The 20111-nt window shown below is 32.4% G+C and overlaps 1 protein-coding gene across 1 annotated transcript; it reads left to right on the top strand.

The window, feature by feature from the left end:
- Positions 1 to 1984: 1984 nt before the first annotated feature.
- On the top strand, positions 1985 to 11519 carry LOC100267097 (uncharacterized). The gene is made up of 2 exons (XM_010655371.3): positions 1985 to 2242; positions 8801 to 11519. Exons 1-2 carry the CDS (start codon positions 2221 to 2223, stop codon positions 10885 to 10887), a joined length of 2109 nt encoding a protein of 702 aa, XP_010653673.1. The 5' UTR covers positions 1985 to 2220; the 3' UTR covers positions 10888 to 11519.
- Positions 11520 to 20111: the final 8592 nt, after the last annotated feature.

The raw sequence follows: 20111 nt of genomic DNA, 5'->3' as shown, positions 1-20111 counted from the left end.
CATAGATAGCTTTGCAAAGTTTGCACACATGATCAGGATGATCACAATCAATTAATCCCAATGATTGAACCATAAAAATATCTTCAAACAAGTGTGTTTGAATAAAAACATTGTTAACATCAAATTGGCGAAGATACCAACCACCACTAATTGTGATACTGAAAATAAGAAATATGTTGGTGAGTTTGGCAATAGGACTTAAAATATCATGATAATCAACACCCAATCATTAGTGAAATCCTTTGACAAAAAGGGGGTTTTGATACATCTATTCCAATAAATGAAAATACATTAATATATGTATTTTTCATTTAAATACATAAATAATGATAATAATTACTATTATTTATCTTTTGATTAAATAAATCTAATCTCATTGGTTTGAAATTTCATTAAACTCGTTTCTTATCATTTTTATTTGTTATTTTCGTTTACCCTATCCCTCAGTTAGAATAAATGAGTTACGTGACGAAATTTCAAACTAATGGAGATTAAAGTTATGTTTGGTTATTGGAAAGAACTAAAGAAAAAAAATATAAAATAAAATGATTTTCTCATGTTTAGATATCTTATAAGAAAATATTAAATAAAAACAAATATAATTAAAATTTATTTAATTTTTATATCAAATAGTTAAAATAATTTAAATGAATTTAAAATAATATGTAAAAATAATTTATTAATTTTAAATATACATTTTTTTTCACTTTTTATTTTTCTTAAATTTTTTCTTTTCTATTTTCTTTCTATTAGATTTTGTAGAAAAAAAATATAACACAAGTGTATTTGACCAAATCCTCATGGGATGTGAATGAAAGATGTGAATGAAAATAAGGGGAAAAGTGAGTTTTGACTCACTAATGTGCAAATATATGGAAAAAATAACCCCAAATGTTTTAAATCAATATTATCTATTTTTAAATAATTTGAAATATATACACTTTTTAACCACTCATATAATTACTCCCTAAAATACCATTTTACTTGTCATACCATTAATATAAATTGACAACTAGATTCCTCTGCCTAAATGTTTCTAATTTTTTTAGATTTATTATTATTATTATTATTCCTATATGATGTAAGACTATTGTATTAAATGACAAAAATATTATTGAGAATTTTTTTTCCATATGAAATGAAAATTAGATTCATATAATAGGATAAAGATTTCATATTCCTTAGCCAAAAAAATATGTAGCCATGAAATAGGAATTAAGTGGAACACAATTGACCGTGTTGATGACATGACAAGTAAAAAAAATATTTTACGAAATAATTAGATGACTCATTAAAAGTGGATATATTTCAAATTATTTTTAAATAAATGAAAATAATGATGATTTTAAAAACTTAAGATTTTTTTTTTCATATATTTTCATATTAACGAGTAAAAACTCATTTTTAAATTAAGTCTATAAAAAAATATAAAAGCCCTCTTATATTTATCTTAAAGAACCATTTTTTCACAATTGTTTTAAACAAAAAATTAAGAAGTTGAAAAAAATTTATTACTTTAAATTTTTAAAAATAAAAAAGTTGATAATTTTATATAAAAATTATTATATTTTACATAGAAATTATTATATATTTTTTTAAATTTTTAAAAAGAGAATATGAGAAGTATATTAAATGAACAATAAATTAATAGTTTTAAATTTACAATTAATGAGTCAATGTCATGTATAGCTTACAATTAACCAGATTCAACCAACTAATTATGAATTAAAATAAATAATAAATTTAATATAACACGTGTCATGTACGGTTGATGCTATTCTTGAGCATGGGGTAACGTTGACCCAAAAAATTATAATTTAATGATATGATAGCATTAAGAACAATATTCTAATGGTTTCATTTCATTATTAACAATATTATAATTTATTTATTTTTAAAAAATTTTAAATTTTAATATTTCCAAAAATGTCTCCCATTTTCCTTTAATTAAATTTTGTTATTTTTTTTGCTTTCAATACCAAAAGGGGGTTCATTGGAAATATCGGGAGACATAAGGGCACTTGAAAAAACCAAAATGGAAAAAAGGTTGATCTCCGCACCTGCCCATTTTCTCAATCGTCAAACAGCATTCAGAGGAGCGGATTCCGCAGCAGAGTAGGGTTGGAGCTTGGAATCCTCAACTCCACCACCGACACCGACAGCACTAACTGCGGCGGCACGAAGCAGAGACAGGACGGAACATGTGACGCCGGCGGCGCCATGGAAGACGGCAACACAATCGGTACTTGAATTCCCTCCCTTGTTTGAATTGCACTTTGGTTTCTAATTCTACTTCGGCTTTGTTCTTTGTGACTTGCAAGTAGGTAGTGAAAGTGAGCTCATTTGAGGTAGGTTTTTCACTTTTTCTTGTATGAGTACAGTAGGGCCAAGAATTCAGGCTTCAATTTGGCGGTAACATGTTAGGATGCTCCGAGATTTAAGTAGGTTAATCCCGGCAAGACTGATGGTTCATGGAAACTATTAGGATGTTTCAGTTGGACCATTTTTGGGTTAGGAGATGAAGGAGGGATTTGTAATGCTTCATTATTTGTTCAATCTGTACATTATCTTTATGGTTGATGTAGTTGGTGACTCTCTGTTGAGAATTGGTATTTGTATGATTGTTTAGTTGGGAATTTTTTTTTTTTTTTTTTCTCATCCAAAAAGTTGTGGGACTTGTTGCAGTGTGAAAATTCATGGCTACTCCATAATCCTCTACTGCCAAGGAGTCATGATCTTGGATGTTAAATGAGTAAATAAGTTTAGTAATGCATGGGGAGTTGTTGCTTTTGGAATTTGATCGTGCTTTGTGCTAACTAGGTGAATAATGAACATATATTTACATTTAACTTCATGGAGGGCTAACATTCAATCAATGACAATCCTCTTTTTTGTTAAATGGCACAGATTAAGCTCTTGGACCATGATATTTTATAGGTTGCAAATACCAATGTTGGATTCTTGACTACCAATAAAGATTGTCATTTCGATGGAGGTTAAAATGCAGTGACTACTAAATTGGGGGATTCATTGTTGTCTGATCATAACCTCTCAAGGAAAACTTTCAGGATTGTCCAAGGATCCCGGTGGACCCATGTTGTATCACTTTGCTCAGATGTCTAGGGAATTCAATGTATCTTAGTTACTGATATAATAGATCATAGATGTTTTTTTTAGAATCTTGGTGTGAAAAAGTATTATAAGATAACAATATGGAGGTGAAAATGTGTGTTTATGTGTGGAAATGGATGTTGTTATAGCAAATGTTTTCATCAGCTTTGGATTTCCGAATTGAATATTCTGGTCATAGTCCCATTTTTGGAAGGTGAGGATGGGAAAAAAGTTGGAATATAGTAAGAGGAAATTTATAGATTTATTACACAAAAATTTAATTACTGAATGTGATTCACCAAGTCGTTTCTTGGCCTTTTATATCCAAAAGGCTGTAGAGTTGGAACTAGGAGCTCCTGTATTTATTACAGGTTATACCTTTAAGGAAGGCCTTATGATGTGTACGATGTTCAATTTATAAAGAAAAGGTATTAGGAAGTTGATGTCATTTTGTTAAAAATAGATCAATATGGTTTGAGGGGTTCTGTTGGGATTTTTCATCAGCCCTTATCAATATCTCAAGAGCTTTGTTGATATTTTGCTAATGGATTCATCAGTCATGATTTTTATCAAGACCTATTCAAAGAATGAGATCTGGACCTTCTCAACAACATTTGAAATTATGATCCCATGTGGTGGGACCTTTGTTGGTAAAAAGAGGAAGAAGGCTTGGAAGGTTGCTTTGTTGTGTCTATTTTGGACTTTATGGTGGGAGAAGAATAGGAGAGCTTTAGATAACTATGAAAGCATGGACCAAGCTATTAAAAATTCTTTCTTGTATCTATTTTGGGATTGGGTTCAGTTGTATATTGAGGATGGTTCATTATCATTGTTAGATTTTTTGGATTGGGTAGACTCTCGTTAGGGCTCGGTAGTGGGTTTTTGTATCTTCATGCCTTTTTGTCTTTGGTTTTCTTTGTATACAGCTTTTATACTTTCTTTCTCTTAATACTAATCTTATTTACTCATAAAAAAAACAAAAAAAAGTTGATCCCATGTGATTTTCTCAGGAACTAGTTAAATTGAGATATTTTTTGGTGTGAATGAGTTTCACTAGATAAATCAGAATAATATAAATTGATAGGTATAGCTCTTATCACAGATGATATGGTGATTTTGGCTTGGTTCCTAGTGTACTGATTATGTTTTATTTTATGGAGTTATACAATAAAGCAATTTCCATTTATATGTGTTTGGTTACATGAAATCATGGCCTTATGGAAAGTGGAAATGGACGTGGAATTTAACTTCTGCTGAAGTTCATTGGTGTTTCGGGAATCAGAATTCCAATTCAAACCCAATTTTGTGTTAGGGTTTCTTTGTGAGAGTGGAACTATCCACTCCTTCTCAATCAGGGAAATGATGTGCAACTTAGTAAAGGGTATTGCTCTTAGCGTAGGCATCAAAATGCTTAAGTAGCCTGAGACAATGGTCCCACTAGTGCCTATGCACTAGGCAACTAGGCATTTTCTGAAAGTACATTTCATGTATGATATGTCATACGTGTAGTTTTACACATCATACTTATACAACTGCATCAATTATTAATTATTCATTTCTGCGATTTTTTTGTCCATAACAAAAGTACTGGAAATAATTCTTTAGAAGAAACTATTTCATATAGAAGTTTCTTTACCTACAAGTACAAGCAACACAAGTAGGAAAAAAATTAGGGTTAGTAAATTGTCAAGCATGAATCCAGTAATTATTTTATCCTAAACAATTTACTTTACTTACTATCAAATCCTGGTTGGTGGTTATGGTAACAACATTGGACATACTATATACATGTAGGGATGGGGAGGGTTTGTGAGAGGTTCCAGGTTCAAGTCCCAATGGGGCAAAAAATTACCTATAAAAAAAAAAATACTACATACATGTAGGGTTTTGAACATGGTTCCACTGTGTAGTTTTCACAATTCTTTATTTGATTTTCATATTTAGGACATATATTTTAAAAAATAAGAGGCATAAATGCATTGAATCTAATTCTTGACTGAGATAGGGACAAGAAAGACAAATAAATAGTGAATAAATGAAAAATGCCAAAACTAGGGCCACCAACATGAAAGACATTTAATAATTTATAAAAAATATTGCCATTAATTAGTATAATTGGATTCATTACATATAATATTTTCTGGTGCAATGTTGAAAGGGGAGGATATGTGTGGGCATAGATGCATGGAATGTACATCATAAAAGATATGGGCACAAGAAAGAAAAATATATAATCAATAAATGAAAATGCCAAAATTAGGGCCACTGATGTGAAAGCCATTTAATAATTTGTCAAAAATAGTGCTGATAATAAGTTCAATTAGATTCAGAACATAATATTTTCTGGTCCAATGTTGAAAGGAGAAACATGAGTGATAGATGGGAAGTGAATATAGAGAGAGAAAGTGAGAGAGAGATGGAAAAAGCTGAAACTGGTGCCACCACTTCGAAAGGCATTTAGTAATTTGTCAAAAATGTCTCTTAGAATTAGGTCAGAGTCGATTACAAAATCCTTTTTGGATTTGGTGCAATAATGAAAAGGAATACATAACTGATATAAGGGAAGTGAACATGCACACACACACACACACACACACACACATAGGGGGGCCGAGAGAGACGCTTATCAGAAAAGATTGCTTAGCTGTAGTTCCTTTGCGGCTAAGTAGATCTATTCACAAAGCGTTTTCTTCAAGGTTCAATATAGAGACGATTGCTAGAAAACATTGCTTAGTGGTGTTTTTTTGAGGCTAATTAGATCAACTCAAAAACATTTTCATTGAGGCTCAGTAGATTGATTCCAAACAAGAATCTTTTTTCTTGATCAATGTTCTCAAGTTGTTGTGGAAAAACTCAAACTGCTAGGGAAGGTAATTTTATGTCTATATCCTAAAATCTTTCTGGGCACTAAATTGACTCTTAGTCTGTAACATGTGAGTTTTCACTTGTTCCTTTGCTTCTTCAAGAATTTTGCAACCTTTGTACCGATCTTTGTTATATCTGTCTTTTTTTTAAATGATCTAGTATTTGCTTTCAGTAAATTTATGAATCAATTGGCCAAACTGATTTCATTTCTTTCATGGAGTAGTTTGGTTTGTAGAAAGAAAGAGATACGAGATTCTTCTTTTTGAGTCAAGGCATCAATGGAAGAATATGAATAATTTCATTAATTCTCTAGCAAATTATAGATATATTTATTTCATTTCTTATGTGCTCTTTCCAATTATCTATCAAGTTCTGGATGTTTGCTTGTGGAAACTTCAGTGGTGCTGCCTAGAACATAGGAGAACCTAGTTTAGTGCAGGTAACTAGGCTTGTAATTTCCCTTGGATGTAGAACTATTGAGATTGTGGGCCCTGGCTAAGTTTGATAACATTGTTTGACATAGGGTCTTGCCTGTCTTGGTTAACAAGGGTTTTGCTGAGCTTTTGTTATTGTCCTGTGCAAGTGTTCTTGTACTTTGGGAAAGTGGACTTCTGAGAATTTGGTGGTGGTTATTTCTTGTCGAGGGGTATTTTTTTGGGGTGAAGATTCTTGATCTTTTGTGTAGGAACTTTGTGGTTGAGGTGCTTTGTTTTAGATAATTTTTCACTGGATTTTGGTTTCTAGTATTTTTGTTGAATTTTTTTCCCTTGAGAAAATCTCCCAATTTGTAAACCCTAACATCTTTCTTGAATCATGACAAATGGAATGCCTTAAGCTTTTAGCCACCATATTTAATCAGTTATGAATACCAAAATTGAATTCTTGATTTTCAGTTGGCTTTGAAAATAACATTTCGATTGTTGAATATTAACTACTATTGAGGTTGGGGACTCATCATTGTCTAATCATGATCTCTCAGGAAAAGCTCTGAATGCCTTATTCTTTATCAAATTGATATGGCTGGTTTGTGAATTAAGTTAAGTAAGATTGTCCCACAAAGCTTATGGTTCTAATGACCTTCATATAGCTCATGTCTAGACCATTGACTACCTAAGCTTTGGTCAGGTGCCATCCTTCTGTACATTAATTGTAAATATTTCCTTCATGGATAAGCTAGTCTATTTTAATTTTGAATTTTTGCACATTCTATTTATGCATCTTCTCAAATATACATCATTATTAATAGATTTGGACACTCAAAAGTTTTTCCAGATTTCTCTTATCCATAATGCTGTTCCGTCACTCGTTCTATGGTCCTACTTGGGAGTGTATTTCATGGAAACCTTATAGTACATTCCTATCCACTTCGATATCTTTCTCTATTGCTGTTTAACTGTATTTTGTTTGTGTTGGGACCTTCCTCTTTAAGGACATTTTGTCCTTCTGTGTGCCACTTTCTTGTTTTAGTTCAATGAAGTGATTGTTGCTTATAAAACTGAGCATGCCAATCAGCAGTAATCATATATGTAATAGTTCCTGAATATTGCCTTTTAAAGTTTTCACCGGCTTTTCAAGTATGTTCTAAATTTTCTTCTAGTCTGCATTAGGCGGTTAATATTTTGGGAATCTACTTGGTTATATTATTAAACCTAAATCTGGACATTTTTATTTTGCTGGATTCCTAGGAGACCTTTCTGCGATAATTCATGAAATGAACTGATATGATTGCTTGTATAATTCAAATATTTCAATGTCTGTGTATATCCTTCAACACATCTTCTCCTTTTATCTTCCCTTGTCGTTTTCGTATCTTTGTTCCCAACCCCCCACCCCCCTTCTATTTCTCATTTTTTATTATTTATTATCCTCCTGTTCAAATATCACAGTGTCTGTATATATCCTACAAACACCCAATGATGCACCTAGGAGTCTAGTGGTGCGACAGTTGAGGGGGTGAGGATCGAGAGTTTTTGGTTCGATTTGGGAATTATTGTTTTTAAAAACAATTTTCTGTTTTTTAGAACAGAAAACAAATTTTTTACTCAAAACAGTTTTTTGAGAATTTGTTACAGAAAAAGGTTGTTTTTTTAGAACAATTTTAAAGTGTTTTTTTAAAAACAATTTTAAGGCTTTTTAGATGTCTTTGTAAAGTAGTCTAAAAATAATTGAAAATATGGAGAATACTTTTGAGAACTTCTCCATTGTGCATAAGTGCAAGATAATAAACCAAGAAAAGTGTTTTTCATATTGGGGTTCCTAAACAGAATTTTGTTATTGAAACCATGAAAAATCTATTTTTAAGAGCAGTTTTAAAAAATTGTTCTTTTGAAAACTGTTTTTGAAAATATTGCCAAACAAACCCTTCACTTTTGTTCTTTCGGTTGGTTGGAGGTGCCTATATTTACTTGCAGGATTTTGTCTGCTGGAAGGAGGGCTTGGAACACTTTAATCAAAGAGTCACTTAAGAACATTTTTGTTATGTTTTTGTTCTCTGCATGCAGCTCTCAAGGAATAGTCTGAACCATGATTTTTTGGGAGAGAGGTTATACCTCTTATGAGGATTGCCCTCTTTCTGCCCTTCACTAAGGTCTTCTATCCCATTTTGTATTAGACTTTATGCTCTCTTCTTATTACACTATTGATATTGGTCCATGTATCTGATTATTGCTAATGATCTGAAGTTACCTGCTTACCTTAAGTAGGTGCTGCATTTTATTTCTAATGTTTTGTTATGTTGCTGTATGCCCATTAAGTTTTGTAGATATAATTGAAGAGAATTAATTCCAAGAGACTTAACTATTTTACAAAAATTGATGCTTGGTAGGTGGATCACCAGACCAGGAATCAGTAGGTTCTGGGACTAAAAGGTCTGGTGCGTCATCAGGTGCTAGGCCACAGAACCGCAAGGAATTTCTCCATAAGTTTGTAGATAGTAAAATCCTCACCAGAAAGCTTGAAGATTGGTTTGAATCAATTTCAGAAAAATCAGCATGTAAAAACCCTGTCTTTGATGTGCCTTTTGAGTTGATTGAACTGCAGAAGTTTGATTATGCATTGGAGGGTGTCCCATTTCAGCAGCTGATTCGAATGCCCAATGCTGTTTATGCCTCAACATCCGATGCAGTGGAAGCAACTGCATATCTAGCTATTGAAGATTTTCTTCATGCAAGTGTGAAGGGCTTGTGGGAGGCATTTTGGAGTCAAGATGAGCCCATGCCTTTTTCTGTTGCATGTTTATACAATGCTAGCCTGAAATTCTACCAGGCCGAGAAAGCAATTGCTAATGGGAAACTTGGAGATCTTTGTGCAACTGGTATAATGATGAACTCCAGACATTCACGTGGGAGGTGGGATCATATTCTTGAGCTAGCTCTGTTGAGGCCCAATCTTGGAAGGGTATTAGTGGAGAGTGATCAGCAGCCTTCTCCATCTGTTCTTGGTGAAGCCCTTTTCTTTGCTGTCCGTATGCTATTATCCAGAAGCCTAAGCAGATTGAATGGTGTCCAGAATTCAAACTGTGTCTTTGTTCTTCTTATTGATTCTCAATATGGAGGGGTTGTAAAAATTGAAGGAGATATAAGTAAATTGGAGTGTGATGTAGATGATATTTATGAATCTGCTGCCGAATGGATTAAAAAACATTCACGAATTTCAGTCTCTCCAATTGATAGAATCTGGAACAAGCTTGGAAATGCTAATTGGGGAGATATTGGTGCTCTACAGGTACTCTTTGCAACCTTCCATTGTATCATGCAATTCGCCGGAATTCCCAAGCACTCAATTGAAGATTTAGCTGCTGACCATGGTTCTCGTCTCCAAACAAGAAGAGTAGAGAGGCAATTGGGAGATACCAGTGTGAATGGGGGTGGTTTATTCCGGTTCCAGCAGCGCAGTGTTTCCCCTGAAATTGTTGAGGTTCAAGAGGAAGCAGTCAAAATTGAGTCTGAAGAGTTGATGAAGCTTGAAGTAGGATCGATTTTATGGTTGGAGGATTCTAACTGGCAAAAGGGTTATCAGATAGATGAAGTTCTGAGTGATGGCGAACTTCCTTATTACATTGCATCTCCTGTTGAAGATCCAGGAAAAGCTCTGTTTCTATATGTTGGTTCTCGTCCTTCTCAGCTGGAACCAGCATGGGAAGATATGAACTTATGGTATCAAGTTCAGAGGCAGACTAAAATATTGACTATTATGAAGCAGAAAGGTCTATCTAGCAGGTATTTGCCTCAATTGAGTGCATCTGGTAGGATAATTCATCCAGGTCAGTGTCGAAGGCCAAGCTCAGGTGGAAACTGTGAACACCCTTGGTGCGGCACCTCAATTCTAGTGACTAGCCCAGTTGGTGAAACAGTTGCTAATATGGTAAGTGGGGGCCGGTTTGGTTTTGATGAGGCAATCAGATGCTGCCATGATTGTTTATCTGCACTTTCAACTGCTGCTTCAGCTGGAATTCGGCATGGAGACATCAGGCCGGAGAATGTCATTCGTGTAAGCTCTGGTGTGAGGCACCCTTATTTTGTCATTATTGGCTGGGGGCATGCCATTCTAGAAGAGAGGGATCGGCCAGCAATGAATCTTCATTTCTCATCAACTTATGCTCTTCAGGAGGGCAAGTTGTGCTCCGCTTCAGATGCAGAGAGCCTGGTTTATCTACTTTATTTTTCTTGTGGTGGGCTTGTTCCTGACTTGGATTCAGTTGAGGGGGCATTGCATTGGAGAGAGACATCTTGGTCAAGAAGATTAATTCAACAGAAGCTTGGAGATGTCTCAACTGTGTTGAAAGCATTTGCTGATTATGTTGATAGTCTATGTGGGACACCATATCCTATGGACTATGATATATGGCTAAGAAGGTTGAGGAGAAATATTCATGAAGAAGATCATGGAAAGGAAATTGACACATCAGGATAGAAGAACTTCCCCAGCCACCATGGCAGAACTGGATTCTCTAGATCATCTTGATTGTTATCACCTCTCAGAGATTGGGGCAATTTGAATATTTGGGAAGTTGATGAAACCTGAAGCCAATTGCATAACTTATTGGATGGTATTCCTTGGGGCATAGCAGCAGGTGAAATTTCCCAAGAATGGATTGAAACACCCATGGAGCAGCTGGATGCTGATTGTTCGTCTTGAAAAGTTGTGAATTCTTGGTCTCCATGCAGATGCACAATTTCAGGTTTCTAAAACAATTTCCAATTAGGGTTTGGCCCTAAAACAGGTTCTTTGAATCATTTCACCTACATTTGGATGCAGTCCCCTCAGCCTCTAGAAGTTCATAACTTTCTGCACTTGTGAGTTTTTTGAGTATGTGTTGTATTATTTTTGTTATTACTCCCTTGTAAAGATATGAGCCGTCCAGATTGTTTCAATACTTGTGAAGATGTTTGGTTTGAGGGTAAGGGATTCCTGGGAACCACAAAATGCCCTTCGCATCATCTTTTCATGTAAAGGGGTGTTAGGTTTTGTGGTCTCTGGGGATTTTTGAACCTGCAAATTTTTTTTTTTTTGGGATCATATATAAGCTGTCTATTTTCTTTTCATGATTCCTTTTTGTTCTCTTGCTTTCATGACTTCCAGCCCATAATTTGTTCGTCTTCTGACTCCTCTCTTAGAAGTTAAGAAACATTTTTTTTTTATTGGCACAAGACATCAATTCAACCCCATATACAAGTCAATTTTACTGAATCAACAATCAATTTTAGAGCCTATTTTGGTGGGAATTTGGTAGTGTTTTTAAATTACACTTTAAAATATTTCAATTAAAATTACTTCGAGTAAAAACACTATCAAACTGTTTTTTTAAAAGTACTTTCTCTATAAAAATTAGGATTTGGTAAACTCCTAAAATTAAATTTGTTTTAAACTTTTAAATTTTATTTTTTAAAATTATTTAAATGATTATATTGTTAAACCAATATTTAATCATATTTTGATTACTTAATATAAAACATTAAGCATATCCCATATACTAAAAAATACCCTCCAAAAGCATTGAAAAAAAAAAAAATCTCAAACAAAGGGTGAGAAACATGCCACGAAGCATATGATCCAATAATTAATATTTTAAAGGGTGATGGATGTGAGTCTCCAGGGCGGCCATTCCTAGAGAAATGGAGATCTCCAACGATTCCTACCAGTATATACATGAAGTATGAACTGCCAAATCATATACAACTGCATGTTGTTGACTTGAAAAGGAGAAAGAAAAAAAAGAAAAAGAGAGAGAGCCCATTCCTCGTAATATTGCCAAAGGTGGAAGGCCAACGTTGTAATCATGTTTGTCCTATAGGATCATATATATAGTCCCCGAAGAACAGAAAATGTGAAATTTGAGAGAACAAAATGGCGTAGTAGAGAGATGTGAATTGTCCCAAAATAGAGTTGATCCATGACTTCACTACAACCATGCAAACGAGGCATGACCTCAAAGGGTAGAGTTTAGATGTTCAAGACAACAAATATGTACGATGGCAAACAGTCTAGATGACCGATTGAAAGAACTAAAAAAAATCCACTGAAAACCGCAATGGATAAGATGGCCAGACCTCACAGCCAAAATTATGAACTTTATATGCCATTGTGATAAGGTACATCATGAGTATAGTACCACACCCATAACGGATTTTATTTTTTAAATATTGTTAAAAAATAAATAGGAAAAGAAAACGAAACTTATCATCACTTATTTAATTATTGCACCAATGAGATGAATTTATTTTTAAAAAAGGTGAGTTCACTTTTTATATCGAATTATTTGAAAAGATAAATTCATTTTTTATATTAAAAGTTTTTATATTAAATTCTTTTTTTAAAATACGAGCTTTACTTAAAATCTAAAACTATGGTCATATTAAAATTATTATTATTATTATTTTAAATTACACTAGCAATTCTGAAAGCCCCACCTAAAACCCTTGCCTATGGATGAGAATCAATTTAAAAAATGTAGACGTTATACCCTATAAATACGGGGTACCCCTCATCAACTATGGACACACAACCAAGCTGCCCTAGTCCTTTACAACCCACCAGAACCCTCCATGGCCTCTCATACCATGCTCCTCCTTGCTGTCCTGTGTGTCTCTGCTGCAACCCCTCTAGCTCATGGCCTCATCATCAATGGCATCACCATAACCAACATCACTATCACAGGCCTCCTCGTTTGCTCCGAAACTGGAAATGTCGACCCAAGCTGCTCCTCATGCTCTGGTGTTCCTGGGGCTTTGGTTCAGTTATCATGCATGGGAGGCCAAACCACCCTTGGCCAGGCTCTTACAAATTTAACCGGATTCTATAAAATCGCCTTGGGGACAGTGGATAGCTTGCTCTTTGATGCATCAGACTGTAAGGTGGTCATCCCTCTCCCGGTAGTTGGTACCAGCTGCGCCCTTCTTCCTCCCACCGGAAACCTCCAAACAACCGTTACCCTTGTAGGCGTGGTTCAAACACTTTTGTCCGCAATTGCCAACTTTGTGGCAGGACACTTAACCTGGGTGCATTGACTGACAACTATAATATCATTAGTATTTAAGCTTCTCCATTCTGTGTATGGTTTGTTTGGCTTCTTAGAAAAGGTCTGTGTATTCCTTGGACTTGACCTGCATGATGTAGTTTCATTGCAGGAGGTTGCGGCTAGGTACGACCTCGGAGTCATATGTAAGATGTAAGTTGTCATTGATGGGTCATGTAATAATAAGGAGAAGTGATCGTTTTTATTTTTACCTCTTCTAAAAAATATTGTCTGCAATTTATAGGTATGCTTGATTACTATTTTAAAAAATAATTTTTAAAAATTGTTCTATGATTTTTATAAAAACAAAAGTCTATTTTGAAAATTTAAAATATTTTTAATCTGTTTTCAATATTTTAATATATTTTAAAAATGATTTTTATATTTAATATTTATTTTTAACCATTATATATACATGTTTGTATTGTTATTTCTTAAAATAGTCCTCATAACACAAGTAAAAAAATAATAATAATAAATTTTGTTCATAAAATTTATTTTTTAAAGAGATTTTAGGTATATGTATTTAACAATTATCTAAAAAATAAATTTTATTTTTTAAAAAATAAACTTTATATATGAAATACATTTATAAAGGTGTTAATAGATGAACTTTGAAGTCAATAGTGGTTTAGTATACTTACACCAACCCTTGGAGGGTGTGACTGAAATTAGTCATTTGAATTTTTAAATAAAATTTTCTTTCTAAAACAATTTCCAAACAACCCCTCAATTCCTCCCTTGTTTTGTAATTTTATTGATTTTCTCTGGTTGTGAGACCTAGAATGTTGAACTTTGTTTGGGAAGTATTTTCAAAAATAGTTCTAAAAAATAATTTTTGAGAATAGATTTTAAAAATTGTTCTATAATGTTTTATAAAATAAAAATTTATTTGAAACTCAAAATGCTTTTAACTTGTTTTTCATATTTTTATATAAATATATTTTAACAATAACTTTAATATGTGAGGCTACTTTTTTTTTTTTTAATGATTTTCAATATTTATATAATTATTTTTTAAAATAGCCCTTGAAAAATAAGTGAAAATAACTGTAAACAACTAAAACATATTTATGCTTTTAAGAATATATAATTGTTTTCTATTTTTTAGTTGTTAACTATATATATATATATACACATATATTTTGTTATGGAGAATAGAAATTGTTATAAAAAACAATTATCAAACAAAGCCTAAGTTGACATTTTTCTTGGGCTCGAGTATTAATTTTATTTTTTGTAACTTAGCTTGTTAGGTGATGGGAAAGTATCCAATACCTTTATTTTACACTGATGCAACAATGGGCGACAACTTGTAAGTTAAACGCCTTTTTGTTATTTTTATCTTTATTATTAGTCCATTTTGACCGGTCATTGATATAGATATCCTTGCAAATTCACATATCATATCTTAAATTCTTTTTGAAAGTTGCCCCATATATGTTTGGAACTGAGTTGTTAAATTGATCAAGAAAATTAATGATTATCTAATTAATAGCTTATAAAAGAAATGTCAACATGGAGTGTGAATCAAACCTATATTTGAATTGAAATTGAGATACTGATGCGAGTTCTTCCCTTCTGAATAAGATAGATTCATATCTAAAATATGTTGACATAAGTTCTTTTAAAATTGACTATTTGTCCCTCAATTAAAGGTGTTCTAAAAATATATATGATCAAGTAAATAGTTATATAAATGAATGGATTGAATCAAATAAGAAAATGAAAAGATATGTATAAGTTATACGTTTTGTCACCACTTTGTGAAAAATCGTTAGGTATGAATATTTTAGATACATGTGACTCAAATTGGTGAAATAGTGTATCTCTTTAAAAAAAAAACATGTTCTTATTTATTTATTTAGCATAAAAAAATATTTTCTTGCAAATGTACAAAATATTAAGGAATTATACATATGTAAGTGTCCATGAAAACTCTAAAGATAAGATGGTCAGACCTTCTAACCAAGATAGTGAAAACTATATCACCATTTATTGAAGCTAGGACGACTTGAGTAGAGCAGCGCACCCAATCCTATCCCCCGAGGACTAAATGAATTTAGAAAGTATAGTCATCACAATTATAGGAGGATGGCCAAATCTCAAGCAGAGGTGGCACAACCGCTCATTTAAAATAATCTTCAATTCTGTTGAATTTAAATCAGGCCTATTGAGTTAATTATATATGGGGGTATCCAACTATGAAATGGCCATATTCTTTAATGTGAAATCTGAAGAGCATGGAAAGCTAATAGTGGTTGAATGTTTTACCTGTTAGGTTTGTAGGGATGATAAAATAAGAGCTTATCTTTCACTTTGTCATTGAGTATATTATACACAGGTTATAAGAGATATGGGTGAGTTATATGCATATAATTACAATCGGGATCGAGAGGGAGAATATGGGTACGTAGGAGATTATAATGACTCGCACTTAATTATGCAGGTATTGTTCACTGTAGGTCCAAAGGGGCTCTCACTGTTTTAAAATGCATCTATATGATTAAAAAGAGTTAATACATATATAGTGTCAAGAATTTTCTCTACTATCTGATGTGGAATATCATAAATATCTTCAATGACACAAAATCCTTATTGTATTCTATAAGATTGTAAGACCAAACAAACAAACACTTCTTACGGGATCAAACAAACCTCACATTGGGGTCGGGGATTGGTTTTGATATCATTTGGAATGACTCGAATCCAACTGTACAAATATTGCCCACTTTGAGTTCAACAAATAAACAAAAAAACCTCATTTAAGCCCAAAATGGACTTTATATGATTGAGTGCGAGTTGTTATAAGATTGAGTGAGAATGTGGGCAGTGGTTGTAGATCAAAGCTACCAAAAATATATATGCCAATGGGTTTTCCTTTCATTACCACCCTGATTCCATGAAATTGCATCAATTCTTAACCCGCTAAAGGTAAAGCAGTTTATGATAAACTCAAAGTCCATTACGATAAATTCTAGCCTTTGGCTCTCAAACTCCATAAATTCATTTTCATTCTGTATAGTTCAAAAGCAAAACTGGTTTTACTGGCGACTTGAACCAGTTCCCGCATCTGCTCCACTTGGGCTAAGTTGTCCACTTAATTTCTTCATAATTCTGTTCATATATTGATGTGTAAAGCACAAGCACCCAGACAATTTTTTTTTTTTTTTCCTTAAAAATTCAGACGTATGGCGGGTAAACCACCAAATACTCAAGTCACCTTTCTGTTTTAAAAGGATCGTAGATGACAAATAGTATATAAGTAAGCTACTATCATGCCCAAGTGCATGGCACAAATATTATATCAACTTCCAAATCTATTCATGTCTCCTGTTGTGTCAACTCAAACTTTAATGCAAATAATATTAGTTATAAAACATAAAGATAAAATAATTTATATAAAATCATATGAGATTTTAACATGATTCAACTAATCATTACTACGTTCATGGATAAGAGAAAATTATTCATCTGTATTATAAAAAAATCATAGAAGATAGAAATTAGATACAACCAGTGGTTCCCAAAACATCTCATGATTTTTTGTTCTTTGTATTTACACCTTTGAACCACGAGTCAATAACTCCACCGATATCTCTTATTCGTCTTCACTTCTCTATTTATCTCATATACCCCTTATAAGTCCATTGATCGATTTCCATCTTATAATTTTTTCTTTTTCATAATCTAAAATATTTTTAATAACTTTCTTTGTAGAATAACAAAATTTAATATTAATTACAACAAATATCAGCTTAGGAAATATTCTATATAATATTTTTCACAAAAAAAAATCTATATTAATTATGAATTTAAAATGCTTTCCAACACCTCGGTAATGATAAAGACCAAGGTGCAATCTTGTTTGTTCTTTGCCATTAAGCTCACAACTAATTGTTGGATTGTGAAACTTAAATTAGTAATAACTTTCACCATTGTACGTTTTTTCTTTCATTTGACTAATGGACTTTTTAGTATTAGTGTAATATTATCATATTGATGACCTAATCGTGTTAAAAATCTTTTATCTTTTCTTTATTTTTACTCCAGTGTCTATTTGATTAAGGCCAGTATGCTGCAATAAGATTTATTCTGGTAAGCAAAATTAAAAATGAATCCATATAGAGATACGATCCTAGAACCACCACTTTGTTGACATAAGCGATCACTTCACTGACAAGGAGACATGGGGCGGACGGGACGTTGTACTTGTATGGACTCAGCATTCACTTATTCAACCCAATGGGACTCTTGTTGCAACTTGTTATTTATTGGGGTCTGATCAGACTTCCACTATTCTAGTAGATAAATTTCTGCAACGCCAAATATTCGTGGCAGTCAAGAAAGACGATGAGTTGATGTAAAATAAGATTTTTCAGGTCTGATGTCTAATGGATGAACTCTGAATTGAGATTAAGTTAAATTTTGTTGGAAAAGATTATTAGCCTAGTACCTTAGGGTAAATAAGAAGCTTTAGTTAATGTTTCTTTTATTATTTAGAATAAGAATTTTGGATTGAATAATTTGAAAATTAGGCCAATTCAATGATTTAAGATAAATTTGAAGCTCACTTTATCAAATAACTTTAATACTTAAAATTAAAATCAAGTAATAAATTTTAAATCAATAACTTAAAAATAATTTAATTTAAAATCAACTTAAATTATTAAGTAGTAAATAAAACGATTGCATCAACTAAAATTCAAAATTAGTGTTTTAATTTTCAAATGGAATAAAATAGGGTTTACGGGTTTACGGTATTCAATTTTAGGTTTAAAATTTTAATAAATAAAATAGGGTCTAATAAATAAATATGTGATTTATATATTTATTTAGGTAAATGGAATTGAGAATGATATTAAAATAAATAATTTGAAAGTAAAATGTCAACATTATTTAGTTCAATTCTACTCTTCTTTGAAAATGGGGGATGGATCAAGTATACTATCTTCTCACATATTTTTCTTCTTTTTCGTTTGTCCCCCCAAGGGGTGTAAATAGGTTCGATTCCATTGGTTTTTGGATAAAAATCAAATAATTATATATAAGTTTTAAAATATTGGTTTGATTGACTTTTATCGATTATGAAATAAGAAAATCGAAAACCGAATTGACAAGATCGGTTTTCAAAATTCTCAAATCAAATCGACCTTTTTAATTTTTAAAAATCGGACCAATATGATCGATTTTGGTTAGTTTGCATCGGTTTATCAGGTTTTTCAATTTTGCTTACACCCCTAATCCCCCTATGCTGTAGAAAAACATGAGTTAAATTAATCCCTTAAATTGAACATAGAAGCTTGTTCTGAATACACTAGTGGCGTTATTCTCCTGAGTGTCATTACGAGTCATGGCACCCATCATCTCGCTGAAGACATTAACAAGGGCACTTGGAATGAATTGAATCCAACTCAACATCCAGCAACATCAATCCCATGGATATGCCAAACACAGCTAAGAGATCATGTGACTCTAGAAAAAATCCTATCTATAAATTCACATGGAGCTCCACCCCCTCAATTACCTCAAGGGTGTTGGACATAACTAGCTTTTGTTCAGTATCAGTACTACTCCGGTCCCAGAGATAATCATGGGTCTTTCCCCCTCTTTCCCTTCTCTTCTTTGCTCTTATGGTTGTTTCCACGGCCTCGGTAGGCCGCAGCCAGACGGTTAACATTGATCTGCTTGGGCTTGTGTCCGTCCCTGATGCCAGTGGAAATTCTATGCTGCTAGTTACAGGGGCTACTGTGTCTCTAACCCTCTGCTCTTCCTTCCACTGGAATCCTTCAAGCGTTCTAATTAGGCCTTCTTAGATCCACTTGCGAATGTTTGCTGCTGGATTTTCCTGCAGGTTGTGTTTGAATAATTCTGCAAGTGTTTAATTAGCTTTTGAAAATAACAAGTGGATGCCTTCCTGGAGAGAGGGAGATGCATCCATATGTTGTACGTGTAAGTTCATAGGGAACAAGCTGCATGGCACATGCATGATGCTTTATATTTATGTAAGACTTGTAATGGTTTAATTATTAAATAATTAATAACAAGTTTTTTCCTATCATATATTCTAATTATTATAATCTCTCATCTATAAAAAATAAAAAAAAATAAAAAAAAAATTGTTAACATTTCATAGCTACACAAAAACAAAAAATGTCAAATTACAAACATCAAGCACAAGTTTTGTAAATCAAAATTGATTGTACATTATGGCACTCTTTGGTAACCGTTTGTTAAAATAATTATGAAAAATAGTTTTTTTACCATAGTTTTTTAAAATTGTATTTTATAGAACAAAAATCTATTTCAAAATCTAAAATGTTTTTAACTTATTTTTAAAAATAATTTTTATATCTAGCATTTTATTTTTAATCATCTTACATATTTATATAATTATTTTTTAAAATAATTCTCAAAAAACAAATGAAAATAACTTAAAACAATTTTAAAAAATGTTATATGAAAATACTCTATTTTTTTGTTTTTAAGGAAAAAAAAAAGGTTTTTTGGTTGTCAAACATGTTTTTTATTTATAATTTTTATTATTGAGTACACAAAACTATTTTTAAAAACAGTTGCAAAAGAAATTGAAAAAAAAAAAATTTAAATTTTCTCAATTCTT

Source organism: Vitis vinifera, chromosome 8 (genome assembly GCF_030704535.1).
Source record: "Vitis vinifera cultivar Pinot Noir 40024 chromosome 8, ASM3070453v1".
Classification (NCBI taxonomy): Eukaryota; Viridiplantae; Streptophyta; class Magnoliopsida; order Vitales; family Vitaceae; genus Vitis; species Vitis vinifera.
The sequence above is the reverse complement of the archived record's forward strand: the minus strand, read 5'-3'. Positions and strand labels throughout refer to the sequence as shown.